At 47.2% G+C, this 26,875-nt stretch overlaps 1 protein-coding gene across 1 annotated transcript; it reads left to right on the forward strand.

Moving 5' to 3' along the window:
• Positions 1-2,616: 2,616 nt before the first annotated feature.
• Positions 2,617-18,670, forward strand: LOC132819263 (endonuclease 8-like 2). The gene is made up of 4 exons (XM_060830689.1): positions 2,617-2,754; positions 11,508-11,857; positions 13,203-13,399; positions 18,387-18,670. The coding sequence occupies exons 1-4, from the start codon at positions 2,617-2,619 to the stop codon at positions 18,668-18,670; spliced, it is 969 nt and encodes a 322-aa protein (XP_060686672.1).
• The last annotated feature ends 8,205 nt before the right edge of the window (positions 18,671-26,875 follow it).

Raw genomic sequence — 26,875 nt, forward strand, 5'->3', positions numbered from 1 at the left:
GGACCGCACCCACGTGGAGGCGGGGACAGGACGAACCCACAGCCATACATGGGCGGATCCTAGAGAGGACACGCCCACAGGGAGCACGTGGCCAAACGGAAATCGCATCTACACGGAGGCGGAGTAAAGAATAAAGTGTACGCGGGTAGGCGGGGTCATAAATAAACCCCACCCACGGGGAGGTGGGTCCGGGGAGTCCACGCCCCATACGAAGGCGGGTCCGGTGATAGAACACACCTATAGGTGGGCGGGGCCAGGTAGAGACCGCACCCACGGAGACCTCGCCCATTATGGGGGCGGGGCCAGATGAAGGGCACAACCACAGGGAGAACACGCCCACGGGTAGGCGGGGCCATGGGATCACTGCAGGAGGAGGCCATTCAGCCCATTGAGTCTGCCCTACCATTCGATTAAAGCTGATCTGACTGTAAAGCCAAGCCACACCTGCTTTATCTTTGTAACCCTTGGTCCCAGAACCGACCAAGAGCCTCTATCTCTGTTGTTGTTCTGTTCGCCGAGCTGGGAATGTCGAGGTGACATCTTCGAACATGGAGCATGGTGCCACTACAAATGCCGGAGTAAACATCACAGAAGCGCTTCACAGGAGGCTCCCAAGCACTGAGGATGTCACCTAGACAGGGGACAAAACGTCTGCAACACAAACTCCCAGCTCGGCGAACAGAACCACAACAACGAGCACCCGAGCTACAAATCTTCTCACAAACTTTGAACCTCTATCTCTGTCTAGAGAATAAATTGTTAAGAAATCCCTCTGCATCTTAGTTCTAAAGAGTCACCCCTTCACCCTGAGGTGGTGCCCCTGGATCCCAGTCTCTCCTCCGAGTGGAAACATCTTCTCCTCATCCACACTATCCACACCTCTCATATCTCGTAAATGTCAATCATATGCCCCCAAACCTTCTAAACTCAAAGACATCAACCACTCCTCATATGACACGCACTTCATCCCTAGGATCACTCATGCAAATCTCTTGTGCGCCCCCTCTAATGCCTGCTCATCTTTCCTCAGATACGGAGCCCAAATCTACTCACAATATTCCAAATGTAATCTGACCAGAGTCTAATGCAACCTCAGCAGTACAAATCTGCTCTTGTATTCCAGCCCTCTTGAATGAAAACTTTGCATTTGCCTTCCTGTCAACTGAACCTGCATGTTAACATCAAGAGAATCCTGAACAAGGTCTTCCAAGTTGCTTGTTGCTTCAGATTTCCTCATTTCTAAAATAGTCTACACCTCAATGCTTCTTGCCAAAATGTAAAACCTCGCATATTACCACACTATATTCAATCTGCCGATTCTTTGCCCACTCTCCAGTCCAAGTGCTTCTGCCTCCTCACTCCCTCAACACTACCTGTCCCTCCATCTATCTTTGTGTAATCTACAAATCAAGCAACAATACCCTCAAGTTCCTTCATCAGGTTGTTAACACATATCATGAACAGTTGTAGTCCCAACACTGACCCTTGTGGAACTCCATCAGTCACCGGTTGCCATCATGAAAAAGACCCCCTTATCCCCACTCTCTGTTTTCTGTCAGTCAACCAATTATCTATCCAATACCACGCCCTTAACATCTGATTTATCGAGCAGCCGCCTGTAGAGTACTTTGTCAAAGACCTACTAGAAAACCAATTAGATCACTTCCACTGGCTTTCTTTGTCTAACTTGCACATTACCTCCTCAAAGAATTCTAACAGATTTGTCAGGAATGATCTTCCCATGATGAAGCCTTTTTTTTAGTGTGTGCTGTTGTAAGTACTCCATTGGACTCTCAGGAAGAAGGAACTACAAGGAAAATACTCTGATGAAAAGTCATCTAGACATGAAATGATAGTTTGCTTTCTCTCTATTAATGCTGCCTGACTTGCTATGATCGTTGTTATCAAAACAAGGTCAGTACACCCCTTGCACTTGGGAGGAGGGGGCCATAGGACACCACCCCCCTTAAAGGCAGAGCCACCTGGTGACCACACCCCCTGGGAGGATGGGCCACGTGGTGACCACACCCCCTGGGAGGATGGGCCACGTGGTGACCACACCCCCTGGGAGGATGGGCCACGTGGTGACCACACCCCCTGGGAGGATGGGCCACGTGGTGACTACACCCTCTGGGAGGATGGGCCACGTGGTGACCACACCCCCTGGGAGGATGGGCCACGTGGTGACCACACCCCCTGGGAGGATGGGCCACGTGGTGACTACACCCACTGGGAGGATGGGCCACGTGGTGACCACACCCACTGGGAGGATGGGCCACGTGGTGACCACACCCCCTGGGAGGATGGGCCACGTGGTGACCACACCCCAAGGGGCTTTGCTGAGACCTCACTCTCTGGGAGGAGGAGCCACAAGAGAACCAGGAGACCACAGACCTTCAGAAGTGACTCTCTGATTGGTGCTGCACTTTTATGGCAGTTCCCATTGGCCCTCCTTTGTCCCACCCCCTGAACCAAGTCAATGTATGGGATTCTGGTGCCTGGTCAATTGTTTGCAGGTTTTCTCTTTGAAGATAAGTGTGGGAGAGAGTCACTGTTGTTCAGACCTTGTTCCAGGTTACAGACCGTACGCAGGAGTGAGAGCTGCCAGTATCGGAGATGCCGGAGGGTCCCTCAGTGAGAGTGTTTCACTCTGTTACATCCCCTTTTGTTGGTAAAGTTGTGCAGAGAGCCTCAGGTAGCACCAAACAAGTGTGTCTGCAACAATTTGTGAGTCTGAAACTGCAGCACAGTGAAGTGAGTATGATTTATTTTAACTTTGAGCTCACCTCTGTTTTAATCTTTTAAATTATTTGCTCAGGGATTGTGAGTCTTGCTGGCAGGGCAGCATTTATTGTCTGGCCCTAGATGCACTTGAGAAGGTGTTGGTGAGCTGAAAATGTGTTGCTGGTTAAAGCGCAGCAGGTCAGGCAGCATCCAAGGAACAGGAAATTCAACGTTTCGGGCATAAGCCCTTCATCAGGAATGTTGGTGAGCTGCCCTTCTTGAACCGCTGCAATGATTTCGCCGCCCCCCCGCCCGCCCAAAGTGCTGCTAGTCAGAGTTTCATGATTTTGACCCAGTGAAAGTGAATATGATTCCAAGTCAGGATGGTAATTGGCTTGGAGGGGAACTTGTAAGTGTTAGTGACCCATTTCCTTGCTACCCTTGTCCTTCTAGATTTAAGTAGTTGTGGTTTTGGAAGTTGCTAGTGAAGGAGCCTGACTGAGTTGCTGCAGTGCACCTTGTAGATGATGTACACTGCTCCTCCTGAGTGTCATTGGTGTGAAAAGGATTCTGGGTAATCCAAGATGGAGGACTGGAACAATTGTGGCTGTAAGAGCTGCTCCTTTGTAATTGAAGGAGTTTAGGTGCTGGAGGTGATTCCATCAAAGTCCACGAGCAGCAAATACTGTTTTATATGCATTGTTTTGGAACTTTGGGGGGGAGAAAATGTCAAAACAATGGTACTTTTAAAAGCGAGAAAGACAGACAAAAGGCAATGACCACATGGTCAGTGAGGGAGAGAGGAAGAAACCTACACTGCTGTCTGACACAGCAGTGAATCTGCAGAGTTACTGCCTTTGCTGTTTTGAGTCCACTTACATCTGGCCATCGGATTGCATCTAGGAAAAATTAACGAACACCCAAATTCACAGCTGATCTTGGAGGAACCTGAGGGCGAGAGCTCACAGCACAGAGACAGATAAATGCATAGTTTTTATGTGTAACTTTGCTGTAAGTCTGCAGTAGTGGGTAGAGTTGATTCTTTCTTGATTTAACGTTTATTGAAATCTGTCTTTTGATTACATTTTAAAAATATAAACCATAGATACTAAGTTAGCCCGGAACGCTTTTTTTAGAGCAAAACGATGGTGCTGTGTTCTGGGTCTGTAGATTGTGAAGGAGCAAAGATGGCCTTTAGTAGAGCAATGTGCTCTTCCTGTCTGTTGTGAGAGTTTAGGAAGAGTTTCCATATTACTGATAATCATGTCTGCATGAAGTGTCTTCGATTCCGAATATTATCAAATCACATGGATCGGTTGGAGCAACAGTTAGAGGCAATGAAGAATTTACAAGAGGAAGGGGGTGTGATGAATGGCAGTTATAGGAAGGGAGAAAAATCGCAGATACAGTTAGGTAAGAGAGGGAGGCAGGTTGTGCAGAAACCTCTTGTGTCTATCCCCATCTCAAATGAGTATGCTATTTTGGAAAATGTAGGGGGTGATGGACTCTCAGGGGAATATATCTCGAGCAGCCACATATCTGGTATGGTGACAGGCTCTAGTGTAGTGAGGGGTGCGTTGGGTTCCAAGAGATTGATTGCGAAAGGGGCCTGTTTAGTCAAAGGCATAGACATTTCCGCAGCCAACAGCGAAAAATCAGAATGGTGTACTGCCTCCCTGGGGTCAGGATCAGGGATGTCTCGCAGAGGATGCAGAATGTTCTCAAAGGGAAGAGAGACCACCAGGAGATCATTGGTTCCAATGTATATAATGACATAGGAAGGAAAAAGGATGAGATTCTGAAGGGAGAATATAGAAAGTTAGGCAATAATTTAAAAAGGAGGTCGTATTATCTGGGTCAGTCCCGGTGCTACGAACTAGTGAGGGCAGGAATAGGAGGATTGGGCAGATGAATGCATGGCTGAGGAGCTGGTGTATGGGAGAAGGATTCACATTTTTAAATCATTGGAATCCTTTCTGGGGTAGAAGTGACCTGTACAAAAAGGGATGGATTGCACCTGCATTGGAAGGAGACTAGTATACTGGCAGGTAGATTTGCTAGAGCTGCTCAGGAGGATTTAAGCTAGTAAAGGGGGGCGGGGGCTGGGGTGTGGGGCGGGGGGGGTGGGGGCGCCCAGGGAACTAGTGAGGAAAGAGATCAATCTGAGACTGGTACAGTTGTGAAAGGGAGCGAGACAAACAGGGCAGGCAGGGACAAAGCAGAGAACAAGGTAGGAATAATACATTAAACTGTATTTATTACAATGCAAGGGGCCTAACGGGGAAGGCAGATGAACTCAGGGCCTGGTTAGGAACATGGGACTGGGATATCATAGCAATTACAGAAACATGGCTCAGGGATGGGCAGGACTGGCAGCTTAATGTTCCAGGATACAAATGGGATGGCGCAGTGGCTCAATAGTTAGCACTGCTGCCTCACTGCACCAGGGTCCTGCGTTCGATTCCAGCCTTAAGCGAATGTCTGTGTGGAGTTTTCATATTGTCCTCATGTCTGTATGGGTTTCCTCCTACAATCCAAGGATGTGCTGGTCAGGTGAATTGGCCATGCTAAATTGCCCATAGTGATAGGTGCATTAGTCAGGGGTAAATGCAGGGGAATGGGTCTGGGTGGGTTACACTTCAGAGGATCTGTTTAGACTTCTCCGGCTGAAGGGCCTGTTTTCACACTGTAGGGAATCTATTCTAATCTGATAGAAAGGGGAGCAAGAGAGGAGGGGGAGTGGTGTTTTTAATAAAGGATAACATTATCGCTGGACTTGGGGAAGATATTCCTAGGGAATACATCCAGGTGGAATTGAAAAATAAGAAAAGGATGATCATCTTATAGGGATTGTATTATAGACCCCCGAATAGTCAGAGGGAAATTGAGAAACAAATTTGTAAGGAAATCTCAGCTATCTGTAAGAATAATAGGGTGGTTATGGTCGGAGATTTTAACTTTCCAAACATAGACTGGGACTGCCTTAGTGTTGAAGGTTTAGATGGAGAGGAATTTGTTAAGTGTGTACAAGAAAATTTTCTGATTCAGTATGTGGATGTACCTACTAGAGAAGGTGTAAAACTTGACCTACTCTTGGGAAATAAGGCAGGGCAGGTGACTGAGGAGTCAGTGGGGGAGCACTTTGGGGCCAGTGACCATAATTCTATTTGTTTTAAAATAGTGATGGAAAATGGTAGACCAGATCTAAAAGCTGAAGTTCTAATTTGGAGAAAAACCAATTTTGACGGTATTAGGCAAGAACTTTCAAAAGCAGATGTTCGCAGGTAAAGGGACAGCTGGAAAATGGGAAGGCTTCAGAAATGAGATAACGAGAATCCAGAGAAAGTATATTCCTGGTAGGGTGAAAGGAAAGGCTGGTAGGTATAGGGAATGCTGGATGACTAAAGAAATTGAGGATTTGGTTAAGAAAAAGAAGGAAGCATATGTCAAGTAGAGACAGGATAGATCAAGTGAATCCTTAGAGTATAAATGCAATGGGGGTAATTGTGGGCGGCACGGTGGCACAGTGGTTAGCACTGCTGCCTCACAGCGCCTGAAGACCCGGGTTCAATTCCTGACTCAGGCGACTGACTGTGTGGAGTTTGCACGTTCTCCCCGTGTCTGCGTGGGTTTCCTCCGGGTGCTCCGGTTTCCTCCCACAGTCCAAAGATGTGCGGGTCAGGTGAATTGGCCATGCTAAATTGCCCGTAGTGTTAGGTAAGGGGTAATGTAGGGGTATGGGTGGGTTTCGCTTCGGCGGGTCGGTGTGGACTTGTTGGGCCGAAGGGCCTGTTTCCACACTGTAAGTCTAATCTAAGTGGGAAATCAGGAGGGAAAAAAGGGGGCATGAGATAGCTTTGGCAAATAGAATTAAGGAGAATCCAAAGGGTTTTTACAAATACATTAAGCACAAAAGGGTAACTAGGGAGAGAATAGGGCCCCTCAAAGATCAGCAAGGCTGCCTTTGTGTGGAGCCCAGAAAATGGGAGAGATACTAAATGAGTATTTTGCATAAGTATTTACTTTGGAAAAGGATATGGAAGATATAGACTGTAGGGAAATAGATGGTGACATCTTGCAAAATGTCCATTTACAGAGGAGGAAGAGCTGGCTGTCTTGAAACGGGTAAAGGTGGATAAATCCGCAGGACCTGGTCAGGTGTACCCTAGAACTCTGTGGGAAGCTAGAGAAGTGATTGCTGGGCCTCTTGCTGAGATAAAAACAATGACTGCAGATGCTGGAAACCAGATTCTGGATTAGTGGTGCTGGAAGAGCGCAGCAGTTCAGGCAGCATCCAGTGAAATTGACGTTTCGGACAAAAGCCCTTCATCAGGAATAAAGGCAGTGAGCCTGAAGGGTGGAGATAAGCTAGAGGAGGGTGGGGGTGGGGAGACAGTAGCATAGAGTACAATGGGTGAGTGGGGGAGGGGATGAAGGTGATAGGTCAGGGAGGAGAGGGTGGAGTGGATAGGTGGAAAAGGAGATAGGCAGGTCGGACAAGTCCGGACAAGTCATGGGGACAGTGCTGAGCTGGAAGTTTGGAACTAGGGTGAGGTGGGGGAAGGGGAAATGAGGAAACTGTTGAAGTCCACATTGATGCCCTGGGGTTGAAGTGTTCTGAGGTGGAAGATGAGGCGTTCTTCCTTCAGGCATCTGGTGGTGAGGGAGCGGCGGTGAAGGAGGCCCAGGACCTCCATGTCCTCGGCAGAGTGGGAGGGGAATTTGAAATGTTGGGCCACGGGGCGGTGTGGTTGATTGGTGTGGGTGTTCGGAGATGTTCCCTAAAGCGCTCTGCTAGGAGGTGCCCAGTCTCCCCAATGTAGAGGAGACCGCATCCAGAGCAAAGATAGAATAAATGATATTAGTGGATGTGCAGGTAAAACTTTGATGGATGTGGAAGGCTCCTTTAGGGCCTTGGATGGAGGTGAGGGAGGAGGTGTGGGCACAGGTTTTACAGTTCCTGCAGTGGCAGGGGAAAGTGCCAGGATGGGAGGGTGGGTCGTAGGGGGGCGTGGACCTGACCAGGTAGTCACGGAGGGAACGGTCTTTGCGGAAAGCGGAAAGGGGTGGGGAGGGAAATATATCCCTGGTGGTGGGGTCTTTTTGGAGGTGGCGGAAATGTCGGCGGATGATTTGGTTTATGCGAAGATTGGTAGGGTGGAAGGTGAGCACCAGGGGCGTTCTGTCCTTGTTACGGTTGGAGGGGTGGGGTCTGAGGGCGGAGGTGCGGGATGTGGATGAGATCGTTGGAGGGCATCTTTAACCACGTAGGAAAGGAAATTGCGATCTCTAAAGAAGGAGGCTATCTGGTGTGTTCTATGGTGGAACTGGCCTCCCGGGAGCAGATACGGCGGAGGCGGAGGAATTGGGAATACGGGATGGGATTTTGCAGGAGGTAGGGTGGGAAGAGGTGTAATCCAGGTAACTGTGGGAGTCGGTGGGTTTGTGAAAAATGTCAGTGTCAAGTCGGTCGTCATTAATGGAGATGGAGAGGTCCAGGAAGGAGAGGGACGTGTCAGAGATGGTCCAGGTAAATTTAAGGTCAGGGTGGAATGTATTGGTGAAGTTCATGAATTGCTCAACCTCCTCGCGGGAGCACGAGGTGGTGCCAATGCAGTCATCAATGTAGCGGAGGAAGAGGTGGGGAGTGGTGCCGGTGTAATTACGGAAGACCAACTGTTCTATGTAGCCAACAAAGAGATAGGCATAGCTGGGGCCCATACGGGTGCCCATAGCTACCCCTTTGGTCTGGAGGAAGTGGGAGGATTCGAAGGAGAAATTGTTAAGGGTGAGGACCAGTTCAGCCAAACGAATGAGTGTGTCGGTGGAAGGGTACTGTTGGGGACGTCTGGAAAGGAAAAAAAACGGAGGGATTGGAGGCTCTGGTCATGGCGGATGGAGGTGTAGAGGGATTGGATGTCCATGGTGAAGATGGGCGTTGGGGGCTGGAGAAATGGAAGTCTTGGAGGAGGTGGAGAGCGTGGGTGGTGTCTCGAACATATGTGGGGGTTCCTGGACTATGGGGGATAGGACAGTGTCAAGATAGGTAGAGATGAGTTCAGTGGAGCAGGAGCATGCTGAGACAATGGGTCGGCCAGGGTGGTCAGGCTTGTGGATCTTGGGAAGGAGGTAGAACCGGGCAGTGCAGGGTTCCCGGACTATGAGGTTGGAAGCTGTGGGTGGGAGATCTCCTGAGGTGATGAGGTTCTGTATGGTCTGGAGATGATGGTTTGTTGATGGGGGGTGGGGTCATGGTCGAGGGGGCAGTAGGAAGAGGTGTCCTCGAGTTGGCGTTTGGCTTCAGGGGTGTAGAGGTCAGTGCGCCAGACCACCACTGTGCCCCCTTTATCCGCTGGCTTGATGGTGAGGTTGGGATTGGAGCAGAGGGATTGGAGGGCTGCGCGTTGTGAGGGTGAGAGGTTGGAGTGGGGGAGGGGAGTAGACAGGTTGAGGCGGTTAATGTCCTGGCGGCAGTTGGAAATGAAGAGGTCGAGGGCAGGTAATAGGCCAGCGCGGGGTGTCCAGGTGGATGCAGTGTGTTGGAGGTGGGCGAAGGGGTGCTCGGAATGTGGGCAGGAATCCTGATTGTGAAAGTAAGCTCGGAGGTGGAGGCGCCGGAAGAATTGTTCAACGTCACGGCGTGTATTAAATTCATTGATGCATGGACGGAGGGGGATGAAGGTGAGTCCTTTGCTGAGGACCGATCGTTCGTCCTCAGTGAGGGGGCGGTCTGGAGGGATGGTGAAAACCAGGCAGGGCTGGGAGCTGGGATCTGGTGTGGGTGTGGAGCTGGGAGTGGGGGCGGAGCCTGTAACTGGACTGGGTGTGATGGTGGGGGGAATGGGGGTGGAGTCATGAGCAGGGGTAGTGTTCCCCTCGGGGTTCTGGGGGCTGGGGATAGTGACAGTGGGGTCTGTGGGGCGTGTGTCAGCAGACTGCAGGTGAGTGGCGCTGGTGGGGGCGGAAGTGGTGGTGACCACGGTATTGGGGTGGCGGAAGTCACTGAGCGTGTGGCATTAACGATGATGTGAGGGGTGGACGTGACGTCACGTGTGAGGCATGAGGAATTGTGAGGGCCGGAAGTGGCTGGGGAGTGGCCATGATGGGGGCGGAAGTGACATCATCAATCAGCGTGGGGGTGGTAGCTGCATCAGCCGCATGGCTAATGGCGTCTGAGTCTTTTCCGAAGCCAGGGGAATCTTCTGGAATGTTTGAGGAGCGCTGGTTATGGAGGTGGGTGGATAAAAGTTTGTTGTACTTACAGTTTTTGATGTTTGAGATGGAATTGAAATACTGTTTGTTGAGAGTATGAATTCTCCTGAGGATGTAATACAGAGTGGGTCCTTTGCAATTCTGAGAGAGTGTGGCCCTCAGCTGAGGCAGGGCTGACTGTAGGGAGGTTAGGTGCCGGCGCATTGCTGCGAGCGTGGAGTGGAGGATCCTGAAGGAGAACTGTTGCTGGTGTTTTTGAATCTGTAGTCTGTACTGTTTGTCCTGTTCGGGTCCGAACTCTGCTGGTTTAAAGGTGGTCTGGAGTCCGTGTGGGATGAGTTGGTTACGGAGGCAGGCACTGAGGCACTGTGGCTGTGGTAGCGAGTCTGTTTCACGACATGGTTGAAGAGCTTCAGGGCAGAGGAAATGACCTGGGAGTTGCAGTGGGAGAGGGACGATAGTCACAGGTGAAGTGCCGGAAGACTGGAGGTTGGCAAACGTGGTGTCACTGTTTAAGAAGGGCGGTAAAGACAAGCCAGGGAACTATAGACCAGTGAGCCTGACGTTGGTGGTGGGTAAGTTGTTGGAGGGAATCCTGAGGGACAGGATGTACATGTATTTGGAAAGGCAAGGACTGGTTAGGGATAGTCAACATGGCTTTGTGCGTGGGAAATCATGTCTCACAAACTTGATTTGAGTTTTTTTGAAGAAGTAACAAAGAGGATTGATGAGGGCAGAGCAGTGATCGATATGGACTTCAGTAAGGCATTTAACAGGTCTTTTCCCTGGGGTGGAGGGCATAGGTTTAGGGTGAGAGGAGAACCATTTAAAAGGGACCTAAGTGGAAACCTTTTCATGCAGGGTGTGGTGTGTGTAAGGAATGAGCTGCCAGTGGAAGTGGTAGAGGCTGGTACATTACAGCATTTAAAAGGCATCTGGGCAAGTATATAAATAGAAAGGCTTTATTGGGATATGGGCCAAGTGCTGGCAAATGGGACTACATTAGGTTAGGTTAGCTGGTTGGCATGGGTGAGTTGGACCAATGGGTCTGTTTCTGTGCTGTACAGCTCTTTGACTCTAAGAATGTTTGTGGGTGTGATGCCAATCAAGAGGGCCACTCTGTCCTAATTAGTGTTGAGCTTCTTGACTGTTGTTGGAGCTGCCCCCATCCAGGCAAGTGGCAAAAATTCCATCACACGCCTGACTTGTGTCTTGTAGATGGTGGACAGACTTAGGGGAGTCAGGAGGTGAGTTACTTGCTGCAGTATTCTAGCCTCTGACCAGGTCTTGTAGCCACATTGATATGGCTTGTCCAGTTAAGTTTCTGGTCCATGGTAACCCCAGAAAGTATAACCTGGATCTCTCTCCTTCTTTATTCCCCTCTCCCTTCATCTGTTGTTTGCTCTATCTGGTGCTTGCTCTCTTGTTGTTTGGAATGTTTCTGATTTTGCTGGATTTGTGGTCACTCTGTTTAACTCGGTGTTGAAACCTCTGTCTGTCTGATGCACTCGACTCTCCATGCTCCCTCACAATGCTGTCTCTGATTAGACCAACGCTTCCTCCTTGTCCAGGTGCATGGCAAAAACCTGTTCCTGAGTTTCACATCTGCTGGTCATGGACTGGGATCTGATTGTCCGAAAGTAGTGAGAACACATGGACAGAAGATACCGGATCCAGCCCAGAGGCCAGCACTGGGCTCTCCCAGCAAGCAACGAGTGATGGAAGATGGCCGCTTGAGAGAAGAGCAGGAGGAGGCGAGGGAAAGCTGTGCTCTGTCCTTGGGGCAAGGCCAGTTGACCCCTCAGCACAAAAGGCTATGGCTGCGATTTCACTTTGGGATGTTCGGGAGTGTCAGAGCCAATGAGTTTTCGCGGGCAAAGCGTGCCAATAAGAAGGGAGACTGGAAGGATCCATCACCAAGGTATGGGCAAAGATTATCATCCAGGCTGCCTGTCCTGGGTTTAAAGTTGGTGGAGTTGTGCCATCCATTGCCTGGGGAGCAGGAGGTTTTGGAGGGTAACTGGTTCCAGCCTTTGTGAGGGGGCAGCAGAGAGCAGAAGGCCCAACTTGAGGTAAAGGGAAGGATACAACGGACTCTAGGAAGTCTCTAACTTTATGGGGGAGATGAGGAGGATGCAGGAAAGCCCAGCGTAAAAGGGAGAATGGTTCTTGGGGTTTGGTCCTTAACCCGGAGAGGGAAGGGACACAGTGGGTTATGCCAGACAGAAGGGGAGTACCCATAGATAAGGAATATTTTCTTCTGGAATGTTTGTGTGTCTTTTACTGCGAAAGCAGACCAGTACATTTGTTCATGGCCTCTGTCATTTTTAATTCGCGGTGATCATTTCTCCTGCCTTTGTCCGTGAAGTGAATCTATGCCCTTTGGCTGCTTGGTGGGGCAATACAGTGGCCCAGTGGTTAGCACTGCTGCCTCACAGCGCCAGGAACCCAGGTTCGATTCCAGCTTCGGGGGATTGTCTGTCTGGAGTTTGCACGTTCTCCCTGTGTCTGTGTGGGTTTCCTCCGGGTGCTCCAATTTCCTCCCACAATCCAAAGATGTGCGGGTGAGGCTAATTTGACCGTAGTGTTCAGGGTTGTGAAGGTTAGATGTATTAGTCAGGAGTAAGTACAGGATCTTAGTGTAGGGGAGCGGCTCTGGTTGGGTTACTCTGTGGAGGGTCGGTGTGGAGTTGTTGAGCTGAAGGGCCTGTTTCCACACCGGAGGGATTCTGTGATACTCTCCTGCTTTTTATGTATTTTTAGCGATTCTTAAAAGCTGTTTCTAGATATTTCTACCCAGTTTTCTGTCATTATGTTTCTCCCTCTTAACCATATTTTAATCATCCTTTGGCTGATATTTATTTAAAACTTTCTCTGTCTACAAGTTTACAACCTTTGGCTCTTTTTAAATAAATACTAGTCTTAGGACCTGCTGATGAACTTAATGTCTCTTCACCCTAGAGGGATACGGGAAAGAGGGTGGGAGTTTGGGGCTGTGGATCAGGATCAGTGTGTATTGCATATTAATGTGAACGACCCTCTCTCATAGGGGAAAGACATGCTGACTGTGTACACACTGATAGGGAGAATCCGTTCTCACTCTGAGCACCCAGAAGGGCAACAGATCATAGAATACTGTCAGGTTTGGGGAAAGCACAGAGCAGAAAACAGAATGGTGTGAATGAGGAGATTGATATTCTAAGTGGAGTTCTGTGAGGAGATATAAAAATCTCTCTCTCTCTCTTTCTCTCTCTCTCTCTCTACAGATTGGTGCTGTATTTCCCAGGAGGACAGTTTCTTGTATTCTATAATTGCCGGATTTGTCTCTGTAACAGCCCTCCCTCTGGACATAGCTGCGATATCCTACACCCAAAGTTCAGCAGAAACCTGGCACTTCAGGCTCTACAACGAGCTCAGCCTGTCTGCTACACTCTGCTCAACCAGCAGCTGTTCTCTGGCCTTGGTCAGTAACACATTGCAGACCTGGTAGTAAATGGCTGATGGAGAGGTGGTTTGTGAAGGGAGAAGCTGGGCATGCTTGATTTTTATTGTTTTGCCTGGGTCAGGAGTTGACTGTTTCCACATTCTTGTGTCTTTGCCTGACAGCCAATGGTAACCCAGTTATTGTCTCAGACACTCTGGTCCCAGCGATGAAAGTCTATTGTTTGCTGTGATACCCCCACCCCACCTCCCCCCAACCCCCTTCCCCCCACCTTACTATGCACCAATCACTCTGAACCCTGCCTTTTACAAGTTGTCTCCAAGACCTGGTTATAGCACGCACCATCTAAGTAGGAAATGAGAGAGAAATGAGCTAGCTTCACATAAGGTTTCAGCAAGTGATTGGAATTTATTCTCCGAGATAATGGTGACTCAGCACTTTGTCCAATGTTTTGTTGATTCATTTGTGGGACTTGCACATCATGGGCTGGCCAGCATTGATACCAGGGATATATTTCCCTCCCCACCCCTTTCCGCTTTCCGCAAAGACCGTTCCCTCCGTGACTACCTGGTCAGGTCCACGCCCCCCTTCAACCCACCCTCCCATCCTGGCACCTTCCCCTGCCACTGCAGGAACTGTAAAACCTGCACCCACACCTCCTCCCTCACCTCTATCCCCAAGGCCTTAAAGGAGCCTTCCACATCCATCAAAGTTTTACCTGCACATCCACCAATATCATTTATTGTATCCGTTGCTCCCGATGCGGTCTCCTCTACATTGGGGAGACTGGGCGCCTCCTAGCAGAGCGCTTTAGGGAACATCTCCGGGACACCCGCACCAATCAACCACACCGCCCCGTGGCCCAACATTTCAACTCCACCTCCCACTCTGCCGAGGACATGGAGGTCCTGGGCCTCCTTCACCGCCGCTCCCTCACCACCAGACGCCTGGAGGAAGAACGCCTCATCTTTCGCCTCGGAACACTTCAACCCCAGGGCATCAATGTGGACTTCAACAGTTTCCTTATTTCCGCTCCCCCCACCTTTCCCCAGCTCCAGCCTTCCAGCTCAGCACTGTCCCCATGACCTGTCCTACCGGCCTATCTCCCTTCCCACCGATCCGCTTGTGAGAAATAGGAAAGGGTGCTGTTTTTGCAGATATAGCAAAGAGGATAGTGAGAATAAGCTTAAGCCTAGCGCTGACAAACAAGTGTAGAGGGCAGCTGCAGGCAAAGATCAGATTAGCAAACTTCTGGGAAAAACAGGTTTGTGCAGACAGAAAAGCAGAACAATAGAAAACACTAGCACAGTGAGTGTTCATATAGTTACAAAACAGTTGCAGCTAATGGCCCGAGGAGATAGAAGTAGAATCTCATCAAGATAAGGAGAAGTCACATAGGGGCAGTCAGGTCACAAGTTAGGCAGAGAACTCGGGTGCAAATGTGTTGCTGGTCAAAGCACAGCAGGCCAGGCAGCATCTCAGGAATAGAGAATTCGACGTTTCGAGCATAAGCCCCTGATGAAGGGCTTATGCTCGAAACGTCGAATTCTCTATTCCTGAGATGCTGCCTGGCCTGCTGTGCTTTGACCAGCAACACATTTGCAGCTGTGATCTCCAGCATCTGCAGACCTCATTTTTTACTCTGAGAACTCGGGTGATTGGGTAATGTAGGAGTCGAGAGGAGTGACCTCACGCAGCTCAAAGCTATAACCGAATACTTGTTTCAATGCTCATTGCTCATTTGCTTTAGCATTTGACGCCCTTTCTTGCAAGATCATAAAATAAATTATCTTGTTTCCAGTTTTGGTGGTCTTGGCTAATTTTGTTAAGTTTGTTTCTAACACGCTCCACCCACCCCTCTGACCTATCACCTCCATCCCCACCCCCATTCACCTATTGTAGTCTATGCTGCTTCCTCCCCACCCCCACCCCCCTCTCATTTATCTCTGCACTCTGCCTCTATTCCTGATGAAGGGCTTTTGCCTGAGACATCGATTTTCCTGCTCCTCGGATGCTGCCTGACCTGCTGTGCTTTCCAGCACCACTCTACTCCAGCATTGATAGCCCATCCCTTAAAAAGGTGGGGATGAGCTGCCTCCTTGAACCACACACTGCTGTAGAATCACAGATTTTCTGGGGATGGAGACAACATCTCGGGTTGAGAGTTGATTTGGTAATTGGTGTTCCCCAAAGCTCTGTATTGGAACCTGAACTTTCCACTCCATTGACAGAAACCGAGCTGGAGGGCCAGGAAGCTCTGTCTCTGGGGTATTTGACTGCATGAATCGATGTGACACCATCAATGTGGTGAGAGGAGGAAGCTGCAATGGGGATACATTAAGGCAAATGGATAGCTGGGACTTGATATGCCAAGAAAGATCAACATTATTTCAAAATGGGGAGGAGCTAGAGATTGTGGGGAGCAGACTATAAGGCCAGCCTTTGTCAAGGACCCATAGGAGACTCAGAGAAGGTTAAAAGCTCATGGGATCCATACTAACTTCACAAATTCTAAATTGGCCCAGTCAGGAGACAGAGGGTAAAAGTGGACTATTTATGTGACTGAAGGCTGGTGTGCAGCAGTATATCACAGATGGGCCCTTTATTGTTTGTGATATTCACAAATGATCTAGATGAGCATGTTAAGTTTGTGGATAACACAAAGATTGACTGGGCAATCAACACTGAGGATAAAGGTCTTGGGTTAACGATAATATAAATTCCCCAGAGATCAATATCCTATCACTAAGTCACCCTTTATTGAAATGTGGAAATACCTTGACTCTGGCACAACCATGTTAGACTCAGCACCTGAGTATGAACATCTTTTTTTCATCCTTTTGTTCCTGTCAGCCAGGGCTCTCGAATTGGACCAGATTAACTGCCCCAGTTACAGAACTCATGGCCCAGATTAACTGCCCCAGTTACAGAACTCATGGCCCAGATTAACTGCCCCAGTTACAGAACTCATGGCCCAGATTAACTGCCCCAGTTACAGAACTCATGTTCAGAGAGGTCCCAATGGGAAGCTCAGTCACAGATGGAATTTAACCCTGAGAAATGAGAGGGACAGGCACTTCAGAAGAAGTAACAAAGGAGATTACAATCATGTCCGGACACTAGGATGCTCAGAGGAAACAGGCTAATGCTTATCCACACATCCCTGAGGGTGGTTCAGCCCAGGTTAGCAGAGTAGTTAAGAAGGTTACCTTTACTAGTCAAGGCATAGACTGTAAGAGCAGGGAGGTGATGTTGGGGCTGGACAGGACCTTGGTCAGGCCCCACATGGAGGACTGTGTGCAGTTCTGGGGTCCCCATGCTACAGGAAGGATGGGATTGTACTGGAAGGGGGTGCAGAGGAACTTCACCAGGATGGTCCCCGGGATGGAACATTTCAGCGGTGAGGAGAGGCTGGGTAACTCGGGTTTTATTTAGATCAGAGGAGGATGAGGGGAGACCTGACTATGAGGGGTATGGAATGTAGTAAATAGAAAGCAGTTGTTCCCCTGGGTTAAAGGTGAAAAGTGTTAGCACTGGCAAAGCACAGCAGGTCAGGCAGCATCCGAGGAACAGCAGAGTCAACGGATCAGACATTCCTGATGAAGAGCTTATGCCTGAAATGTCGATTCTCCTGCTCCTCAGATGTTGCCTGACCTGCTGTGCTTTTCCAGCACTACACTCTTGACTCTGATCTCCAGCATCTGCAGTCTGCACTTTCTCCCTTAGTTAAAGGGTCAATGACCAGGGGCAATAATTTTAAAGTGAAAGGCAAGTGGTTTAGATGGGATTTGGGGAAGCATTTTTATCACCAGAGGGTGGTAAGGGTCTGGCGTAGTGATTGTAATGAGGCTAGCCAACTGGATTTCATAGAATAAGAGTTCCCTGATTGGGGCAGTTAATTTGGTCCAAACAGGGAGCCTTGGCTGACAGAGAGAAAAAGGCTGAGTACACTTTGTGTAAACAACAAAGAACTAAACAGAATTGGAAGCAACCAAAAAACGACGACTCATTGACTCCTGTGGTTCAGACTGGTGCTATTGAACTGTGTCTGCTTGTTTTAATCTCTTTCTGCCCTTTCATATTCAGGACCTGTCTGTCATAGCGTCGTACAAAAAAGAAAAAGACTGAGTGTCAGAGATTCTGAGCCTCTGGGTGTGAGTCTGATGATACAATGCCAAAGCCAATGACTTTCCATGTGTATATGAAGGGTGACTTATTAATGGGATACTAGCCCTTGTGCTATTTCAGTGGTGATGAGAGTAAAGCACATTCCTGAAGAAACTCACTGGCAACAACCATCTTTGTGCTGGGCTAAGCGTTTCTGGCATCATGCCATTATTTGGGAAGCAAACTCATTCGATCCTGCTGTCAAAGACTGCCCCATGTGTGGAAAAAATGTGTTATTTTTTTCTGGGCTAATGACATTGGAGCAGATGAAGAGCAATAAGTAATTCTCCTAACAGCCTGTGGACCCAGAGCTTATTTGGTTATGAGGAAGCTAACTTTTCTTGAGGTACCAGCATTTTTTGCCTATCTCTAATTGCCCTTGAGAATGCGGTGGTGAGCTGCCTTCATGAATCACTGCTGGCCATCTGCTGTAGGTTTACCCATAATAACCATGAGGGACGGAATCCCAGGATTCTGACCCAGCGACAGTGAAGGAATGACAAAATATCTCCAAGTCAGGATGGGGAGTGGCTTGGAGAGGACCTTGCAGAGAGTGGTGTTTCCATGTATCTGCTGCCCTTGTCCATCTAGCTTGAAGTGGTCATGGATTTAGAAGTTGCTGTCTGAGGAACTTTGATGAATTTCTGCAGTGCCTCTTCCCTTTAACCCTTGGTGTTCCCTTACTAATTAAGTAAGTTCAGGCTGACCATGCCCACTCTCCATCACATACGCTGTCCCCTACCTCTATGCACTGAGACTTCCTTTTCGAATAATGTTCATTTTCAGTTCAGTTCAGTTTTTTTTAATTGTTGATCTCTCACTGTACCCACTCTGTTTTTAGGGAATATCATTAAGAATGAGGTGCTGTATCTGTCTGCGATTCACCCCATGTCTCTGGGCTGTATGCTCCATGTTGACCAACTCCAGAAGCTGCTGGACAACGTGATCCAGTTCAGCCACGAATGGCTGGACAAGAAGGTGAAAGGCAAAGGCTTAAAGTACCACATCTATCAGAGAGAGCAGTGCCCTCAGGGTCATGCTGTGGAGAGGGCAGACCTGGGAGCACCTCGTTGTCTTCAGCGGCCTACATGGTGGTGTCCTGTGTGCCAACCTGCAGTGCATTGAGAGCTGGTATATCGTCAAACAGTTCACTAGGTCCCAGAGCATGAGCGACCTTTGGCTGGACGGCAGGATCTCTTCAGGGATTTTGTTTGTTGTTATTTTGTTGTTTGTTGTTGGGTTTTTTTCTGCATAAATAAAGCGACACCTTCTGCAATCAGTCTAATCTTTTATGGGACCTGGCATACTCTGGATTGTGGGGACGTCTTTTAGCAAGGAGAGAGCACATTTTGTGTCCAATTCTCTTTGTACATTTGGTGAGTTAAATATTGTGTTGTATCTGTTAGTATTTGAAGCAATTATTCAACTGGATTATTCACAATTCGACATTAGGAGAAATAGGTAGGGACTCTGAAACAGCAGTTTTTTTACACTTACACTTATCGTTGTCCCCTTGATGAGGCATGACCAGGCAGCAGAGGTTTAAGGCCACAGCAGAGGGAATGGGAGGAAAATGTTCACCCAGATTCCAGGTGGGAATCTGGAGCTCTCTGCAGAACCCCTGCCCCCAACATTTACAAAGTATTTAAATGTGCACTTGTGGTGCCAAAGCACAAACGTCTATGGACTACGTGCTAGAAAATGGGTTTAACAGTAGTTAGGGAGCTGTTTTAGCCTGTCACAGCTTTGATGGGCCTTTTTCTGTGCTGTGACTCAAATGAAGGGCATCCTCAATTTGAATGTGCGATTTCAACTCCCCAAGGACTGTGTGGTGACACATACATCTGTGTCAGGCAGGTAGAGAAGGATGAATATGTCTCTCCCCCTTGTTGGTTCCTTCACCATCTGCTGCAGATCCAGTCCAGCAGTTATGTCCTTTAGCGCCTGACCAGCTCGATAGGTGGTAGATGTTGAAACCCCCTGCCCAGAATCTATTCTGTGCCCTTGCCACCTAAGTGCTTCCTCCAAGTGTTGTTCAGCATGTACTGATGTAGTTGTACTGATTGATCCGTTAAGGGGACGGTACATGGGTACATGGCAATCCTGCTGATTACCATGTTTGACATGATACTGTGAGACTTCATGGGTTCCAGAGTCAATGTTGTGGACTCTCAGAAATCTCCCTCTTGACTGTATCCCACCATGCCACCACCTTTGCTCTGTCTGTCTTGCAGCTGGTGACACTGTTGTCTGGATCATTGTAGAGTATGACTCTGCTTGCATTGCCTTTCAGGGAGGAGTTTGTGACGGTAAGAATGTGGACATAGAATATTGAAATGATAACAAAAAAATGACAGCTCCTTATGTAGATAAAAATAGCCCCGGGATTGCAGGAACATTGGGGCATGTCCACGGGAAGGTTTGCCATTTTTCAACTTGCAAGTGAAAGTAAATGTCATGCACTAACAGAATGTGTCATTGTTAATTCAAGACATTCTTATTATTAATTCAGGTTATTGTTTTCAGAGATGGTCAAATTTAAGTCTTTTGGGTGTTGCAGTTAAAATAATGCACCTTGGTTAGATCCAAAGAAGAGATGTATCTGCACAATATTACAAAATGAGTTTGGGAGAATCCCGAAGCATTTTACACATACATTAGGAGCAGGAGGTAGCTAGGGAGAGTTGGCTCATCAAGGATAAAAGGAGGGAGGTTATGTGTAAAGCCAGAGGAAGTAGGTGAGACCTTATTGAGTGTTTTACATCAATATTCACCCAAAGAGAGGGACATGAGGAATGCTGAGGTTAGGGAAATGTGTGTGAATACTTTTGGGCAGGTCAACATAATGAAGGAGGAAGTGTTGGGTGTCTTGAAATGCATTAAGGTAGTCATGTCCCCAGATCCAGATGGGATCTATCCAATGATACTGTGGGAGGCAAGGGAGGAAATGGCTGGGGCTGTTAACAGGTATCTTTGCATCCTCTTTAGCCTCAGGCAAGGTTTTAGGGGACTGAACAGTGGCCAGTGTTGATCCTTTGTCTAAGAAGGGAAACAGAAATAATTCAGGTAATTACAGGCCAGTAAGGCTGGAGTCAGTGGTGGGGAAGCTATTGATGGAGATATTGACAGACAGGATTTCACTAACTTGATTTTTGAGGAGGTGGTAAGAATGATTGATGAGGGAAGGACAGTGGATGTTATCTACATGAACTTTAGTAAGGCATTTGCTAAGGAACCTCATGGCAGTCTAATACAAAAGATAGAATGCCATGGGATCCGCAGTGTGCTGGATAGATAGATATTGAACTGGCTTAGTCTTTAAAGTGAGAGGAGCAGTGGAAGGGTGCTTTTCGAAATAGATCAGTAACTAGTGGGGTTCCCAGGGAACAGTGTTAGGACCTTTGAAGGGAAATCCTGGTGGTTTGATTAGTAAGTTTGTAGACAATACCAAAATTGGCAGAGTTGCAGGTAGCAAGAAGATTTGTCAAAGGATACTGCAGGATCTAGATAGATGACAGAGTTGGGCAGAAAAATGGCAGATGGAGTTTAATCCAGACAAATGTGAGTTAATGCATTTTGGAAGATCAGATTCAGGTGCAAATTATACAATATATGGCAGAACCCTTAGAAACATTGACATACAAAGGGATCGGGATGTACAGATGCACAAATTCCTGGAAGTTGGAACACAGGTGGAAAAGATGGCTAAGAAGGCACACAGTATGTGACCTCATCTGCCAGGGCATCGAAAATAAACATTGGCAAGTCATGTTACAGCTGTATAAAACTTCAGTTAGGCCACATTTGGAATATTGTGTGCAGTTCTGGTCGCCACACCAGCAAAAGGACATGGATGCTTTGGAGACGGTGTAAAGAAGGTTTACTGGGATATTACTCAGACTAGAGGGTTTTAGGTATGAGGAGAGGTTGGATAAACGTAGATTGTGTTCACTGGAAAAACAGAGTCTGAACGTCAACTTGATAGATAAGACTCAGAAGCTTGGATAGGGTGGATAGTCAGATGTTTTTCCCACCAGTTTAGAGGAGAAGTGCGGGGAAAGTTTTTCACTGAGAGAGTGTGGGTGCCTGGTACACACTGCCATTGGAGGTGGTAGAAGCAAGCATGTTTGCAATGTTGAAGGTGTATCTTGTTAGACACATGAACAGGAAGTGAACAAAGGGATAGAAACCACATATGGGCAATAAGTGTAGAGTCTAAATAAGGACTAGGAATTGGTGCAAGCTTGGTTGGCCGAAGGGCCTGTTCCTGTGCTGCATTGTGTTATATAGGTGATCTAGTTATCTGGCAAAGATGTGGTTATGAAGGTGTTAAACTGAAATGTGATCTTTTAATGAGTTTTTCCTTGTTTCTTGGTCTGCCTTGAGGGATATGAGACATGGCCAGATGACGATAAGATTCTAAAGTCATCCTAAATTTCTCCAATTTCTCTACATTAACTGATGTAAGTGAAAAAAGTTGCCATCGTGCCAGAAGGCCGTTCTCTCATTAGAGAGACACAACTGATAGTGGTTTAACCTGAGGATCTCCACACCTCGACCGAGGAGTGAGGTTGAGATGCCGTTATGAAGGTGTAGATGTACTGTACCTTTAAGAGAATCGAAAGACTGGCAAGCACACAGAGTACTGGAAGATTTAAAATGTAACATTTGGTCGAACAGCTAGCAATAGCTGGGTTTCTATGAGACAAAAACAAATTCAAATTCAGCCAATCTGTTTAAGTTATGCCCCGAGATACCAAACTCCAATTAAGTTTGAATTTAGTATTTTGATAATATTTGAACCAATGAAAGGATCCGATGTTTTGGGGTATAAATCTCAGACATTTTGAACAGTTAGCCAGAGCAGGAGAACTGCCAAGTCACCAACAAGTCCAGCCTGCCAATAGAACAGCTCTCAGAGAGCTACAGCAGAACACCGAGGCTGATCTGGAGAGAGAATCGACAGAGGAAACTCAGCAAACCTGACTGGGTTCAAACCGTTCTGTAAATCGTAATTTGGATTTTTTTTCAGACTGGTGTTGTCGTGGAGGAGGTAGAAGATAGCTTTAAGAGAAAGGGGTTGTAAATGGTTGTTAGTTCATATTCTCTGTTAGCCTTAAAGAATAAAGGTGTTAATTTTTACTTCACATAGTGACTTTTGAGACAGTTCTTTGTCTTTTGAAGTGTAGCAGATTATAGCGTGGGGTGAATCTTTCCTGTGTCGCTGGTTTACATTAGTCGAGGGGTTTACCCCGTGTCAAAACAATGGTGGGACCTTCGTGGTGACCTCAGCCAATGTGGGAAATGAGCCCATGCTGTTGGTGTCACTCTACAACATAAGCCAGTTGTCTAGCCACCTGAGCTCACCAAAGTACTTCACCCATGACACCATTCCAGTAAAAGAAGCCCTTAAACTAGCCTGACCACTTGCTATGACTTTTCCATTATAAGTTGAAGTATACTGCAGTCAGAATGCTAAAGAAGTGTATAAACATTGGAACAGGAGCAAGTCACTGAGTCCCTTGAGCCTGGTTTGCCCGTGAGTAATCTCACTGCACTCACAGCTACTTCACTTCATCTTCCTTCGTTGGAAAGTATCAGAATCAGGGCATTCCACCATTGAGCCTCCTCATAACCCTCTTTATCTGAGCTCATCCATCTGCCGTTCATGTTTAACTGGTTGGTCCTTGCATGCATCTTTGTCAATATTTCAACACCCTGTGTGATCTCCAGTTCCATTTACTCACCCTCACATTCTCAAAGACAATTCAGAGCAGAGTTTTTGAATATTTTAAGGCAGCAGCAATGAGATTTGGGATGAGTCAGGGATAGATGATTCAGGTCAACCATGATCTTATCGAATGGCAGAGTGGTGTCTTGAACTGAAGAGTTTTATTTGCAACTTTCCCTCTGATGGAACCTTTCCAGAAACAAGTGGAACTTGGAAATTAACACAAATGCACCTGCTCCCTTATTAGCCACCTCTTTTACAACACCAGGGTGAAGGCCATCTGCTCCCAGTGGCTTGTCCTCATCTATTTCCATCCGTTTGCTCTGTGCTGTTTACCTGCTGATGCCTAATTTCAACAAGTTCCTCTCTCTTCCCACCTGACTGCAATTATGACCAGAATGGGTTTTGTATCCTCCATCATGAAGACAGAAGCAGAATATTTGTTGATGTCACAAACATTTCTTTATCATCTGCTATTAACTTCCTGTTATCACTCTCTGGAGGACCAATGATCAGTTTCCTTCCTCCTGTCCTTGTTAGATACCTGTAGACATTCTCATGATCCATTTTTGCATTTTTAACTCGCTTCCTCCCCCATTCTAACTTCTTCCTCCCATTTAATCTTTGTTATTTTCTATTGTTCTTTACATTCTGACCAATCATCTGATTTACCACTCACCTTTACACAATAAGGGGCTTTTTCCTTAAGTTTGATGTCTTCCTTCAATAGTTAACCTCAGGGAGTGGGTCTTCCCTTTAGAATTTTTCTTTATGGTTGAAATGTGCTAATGCTGCATTGTCTGAATGCCTGCCATTGTGTCTGCATGACCTATAGCTGAGCTCAGGAGTCCAGTGCACCTCAGCCAGTTCAGCTTTCATGCCCACATAAACATTCTTATTTAGTTTAAAAACTAGTCTTCACTCATATCTTCTCCCTTTCAAACTTGATGTATCACTGTTGTGGTCATTTCTACCCTGAAGTCATTAATGAATCCTGTCACATTAAACAATGCCAGATTGATTATAACATGCTCCTGGGAGGGGTCATCCACAACAAGCTTTCTTGAACTCTTCATGTGGACGCACTGGTTACAAAGGCCCAACAACGTCTCTTCTTCCTCAGTGAGCTGAGGAAATTTGCCATGACGGCGAATACCCTTGCCAACTTTTATAAATGCGCCATCGAGAGCATTCTGTCTGGACGTATCACTACCTGGTATGGCAACTGTACCATTCAAGATCGGAGACAGTTACAGAGAGTGGTGAACTCAGCCCCGACAATCACAAAGGCCAACCTTCCATCTATAGAATCCATCTACCAGGCCCACTGTCAAGGAAAGGCCGCCAGCATTCTCAAAGATCCATCCCACCTTGGCAATGGTTTCCTACAACCTCTACATCAGGGAGAAGGGACAGAAGCCTGATCACACAGTTTCTGCCCAACTGTTACTGGACTACTGAATGGACTCACAAACTCTGTAGCTGTGTTTTTGTTTTTGCCACTGTTACCTATTATTTACTATCTATGCTATTTAACTCTGTGATCTGCCTGGATTGCTCCAAGACAAAGCTTTTCACTGTGCCTCGGTACACGGGACAATAAATTCAATTCAATTCAATTCATGCTCTTTTGTTGGTTCCAAAATGGCTGCTTTCAGAGATGATGTTGAAATCATGCTAAATAACTCTTCATCTTCATCCAGATCGGCTGTTGCTAATGTGATTTCTTTCAGATAAATTAGTTGTCATCCTTTGTCATGAGCACCCAATATGTGTTTTTATAAATAGCAGCCTTCATTGTGCCTTAGGGTTGGCTGTTGGTATTATTCCTCGATTTATTCTATCTGTTCCTTCCTGCCATTCTCTGACCGTTTCACTCCACACATTAGTGTATTGTCCTCATGCCTTGATCCTACCCTTTGTTTTGCTACATTTACCCTTGATTCCTCACCTCTATTGTGTAGCTTCAATCTTTCCTACTTCCCTGGCTACACCATTTGCTAAAAACTAGTCCCAGGACGGGGCAGGTGTTGGATGTCCCAACAGTACAGATCCGATTTTCCAAGCACAGGTGTCTGTGGACCATGGACTAAAACCCACTTCTCCCACATTGGCTTTCAAACCATGTTTTCATCCCACCATGTGCCCTCTGCCAGTTGGCAAGTGACTTGGGTAATAACCAGGAGATTATTTCCCTTAAGATCTGCTCTTCAATTGAGTGCCTAGCCTGATCAGCCTAAACACTTCGGAGCTGAATGTCCACAACTGTACCCAGGAGGAGGAGAGCTCATCACCACATCACCCTACATCCTGAAATGTAGACAATGTTTCTGTTTGCAGCCAGAAAAGCTCAATATCCTCCTCCTGCTAAAGGTAAAGAGAGAAACTGAAGCTATGTAAAACAGCATGTTATTCACCTGTGAGAGGCCTAAGCAGCAGGCTGTTGGGGATAGTCCCAGTAACGGAAGCCAATGGATCTGGCAGAATCTATGTCGATCCTTACACAATCCAACACAGCATGTGAATGCAAAGTTCATCTAATGACATCTGTGGATGAAATATCAGCAAAATTGAGAAAAGTTTAACCTTCATGAAGCTCAATTACAATTGAACTGCTTGGAATGGTCCCTTGGTGAAAAGTTTCAGTTCCTCCTGACCTTTGTTACCTGATGATTGAAGGATTTGTTTCAACAGATTGCTCTTTGACATGACATCAGTGGCAGAGTCTACATGAGCATAACGTTAAGCATCTGAAGAGGACTTGATGGAGATTTACGTCACATGGATAATGTCCTGATCCATCGATCTGCTCAGACAGAAGAAGACACTAGAGTGTGAACTATGCTGTGATGTCTACAGGATATGGGACATACACTTCACTGATGCATAACATTCAACTTTTGGCTGTGTGTGTTGGGGAATTTTAGAAGTGGGTCAGAGTTTTAAGTAGTAAAGTTATGTTTTGAATAATTATTTAACTGTAATTACAATCTTTTTAGCTTTCTTGATTATTGTTCATTATAGACAATGGAAAGGTGTCCCTTGAATCTCAAGTATAGGATGCAGACTTGGAGTATTGTGAGCAGATCCCACATTAGAAAAGATATATAGTATGCAAATTAGGCCTGTTTTCTCTTGAATTTAGGAGGTTAAGGAACGATATGACTGAAATCTTCAAGCAAGAGACTTTTTCAGTTGGACTTCAATGAAGAAACAGATCCCAGAGTAATACAACGTGAGAAAAACCCCTTGGCAGCAGGTACAGAAGCAGGAGATGATGTACGATTAACGTCACCCCAAGTCCAATGTTTACACTGAGGTAAGGCTGCTCCCAATCCTCCACCGGCAGAACACAACAACACGACGGCTGGAGGAGGAGCGCCTCATCTTCCGCCTGGGAACCCTTCAACCACAAGGTATGAATTCAGATTTCTCCAGTTTCCTCATTTCCCCTCCCCCCACCTTGTCTCAGTCGGTTCCCTCAACTCAGCACCGCCCTCCTAACCTGCAATCCTCTTCCTGACCTCTCCGCCCCCACCCCACTCCGGCCTATCACCCTCACCTTGACCTCCTTCCACCTATCCCACCTCCATCGCCCC

This window comes from Hemiscyllium ocellatum, chromosome 10 (genome assembly GCF_020745735.1).
Source record: "Hemiscyllium ocellatum isolate sHemOce1 chromosome 10, sHemOce1.pat.X.cur, whole genome shotgun sequence".
NCBI classification, from domain to species: Eukaryota; Metazoa; Chordata; class Chondrichthyes; order Orectolobiformes; family Hemiscylliidae; genus Hemiscyllium; species Hemiscyllium ocellatum.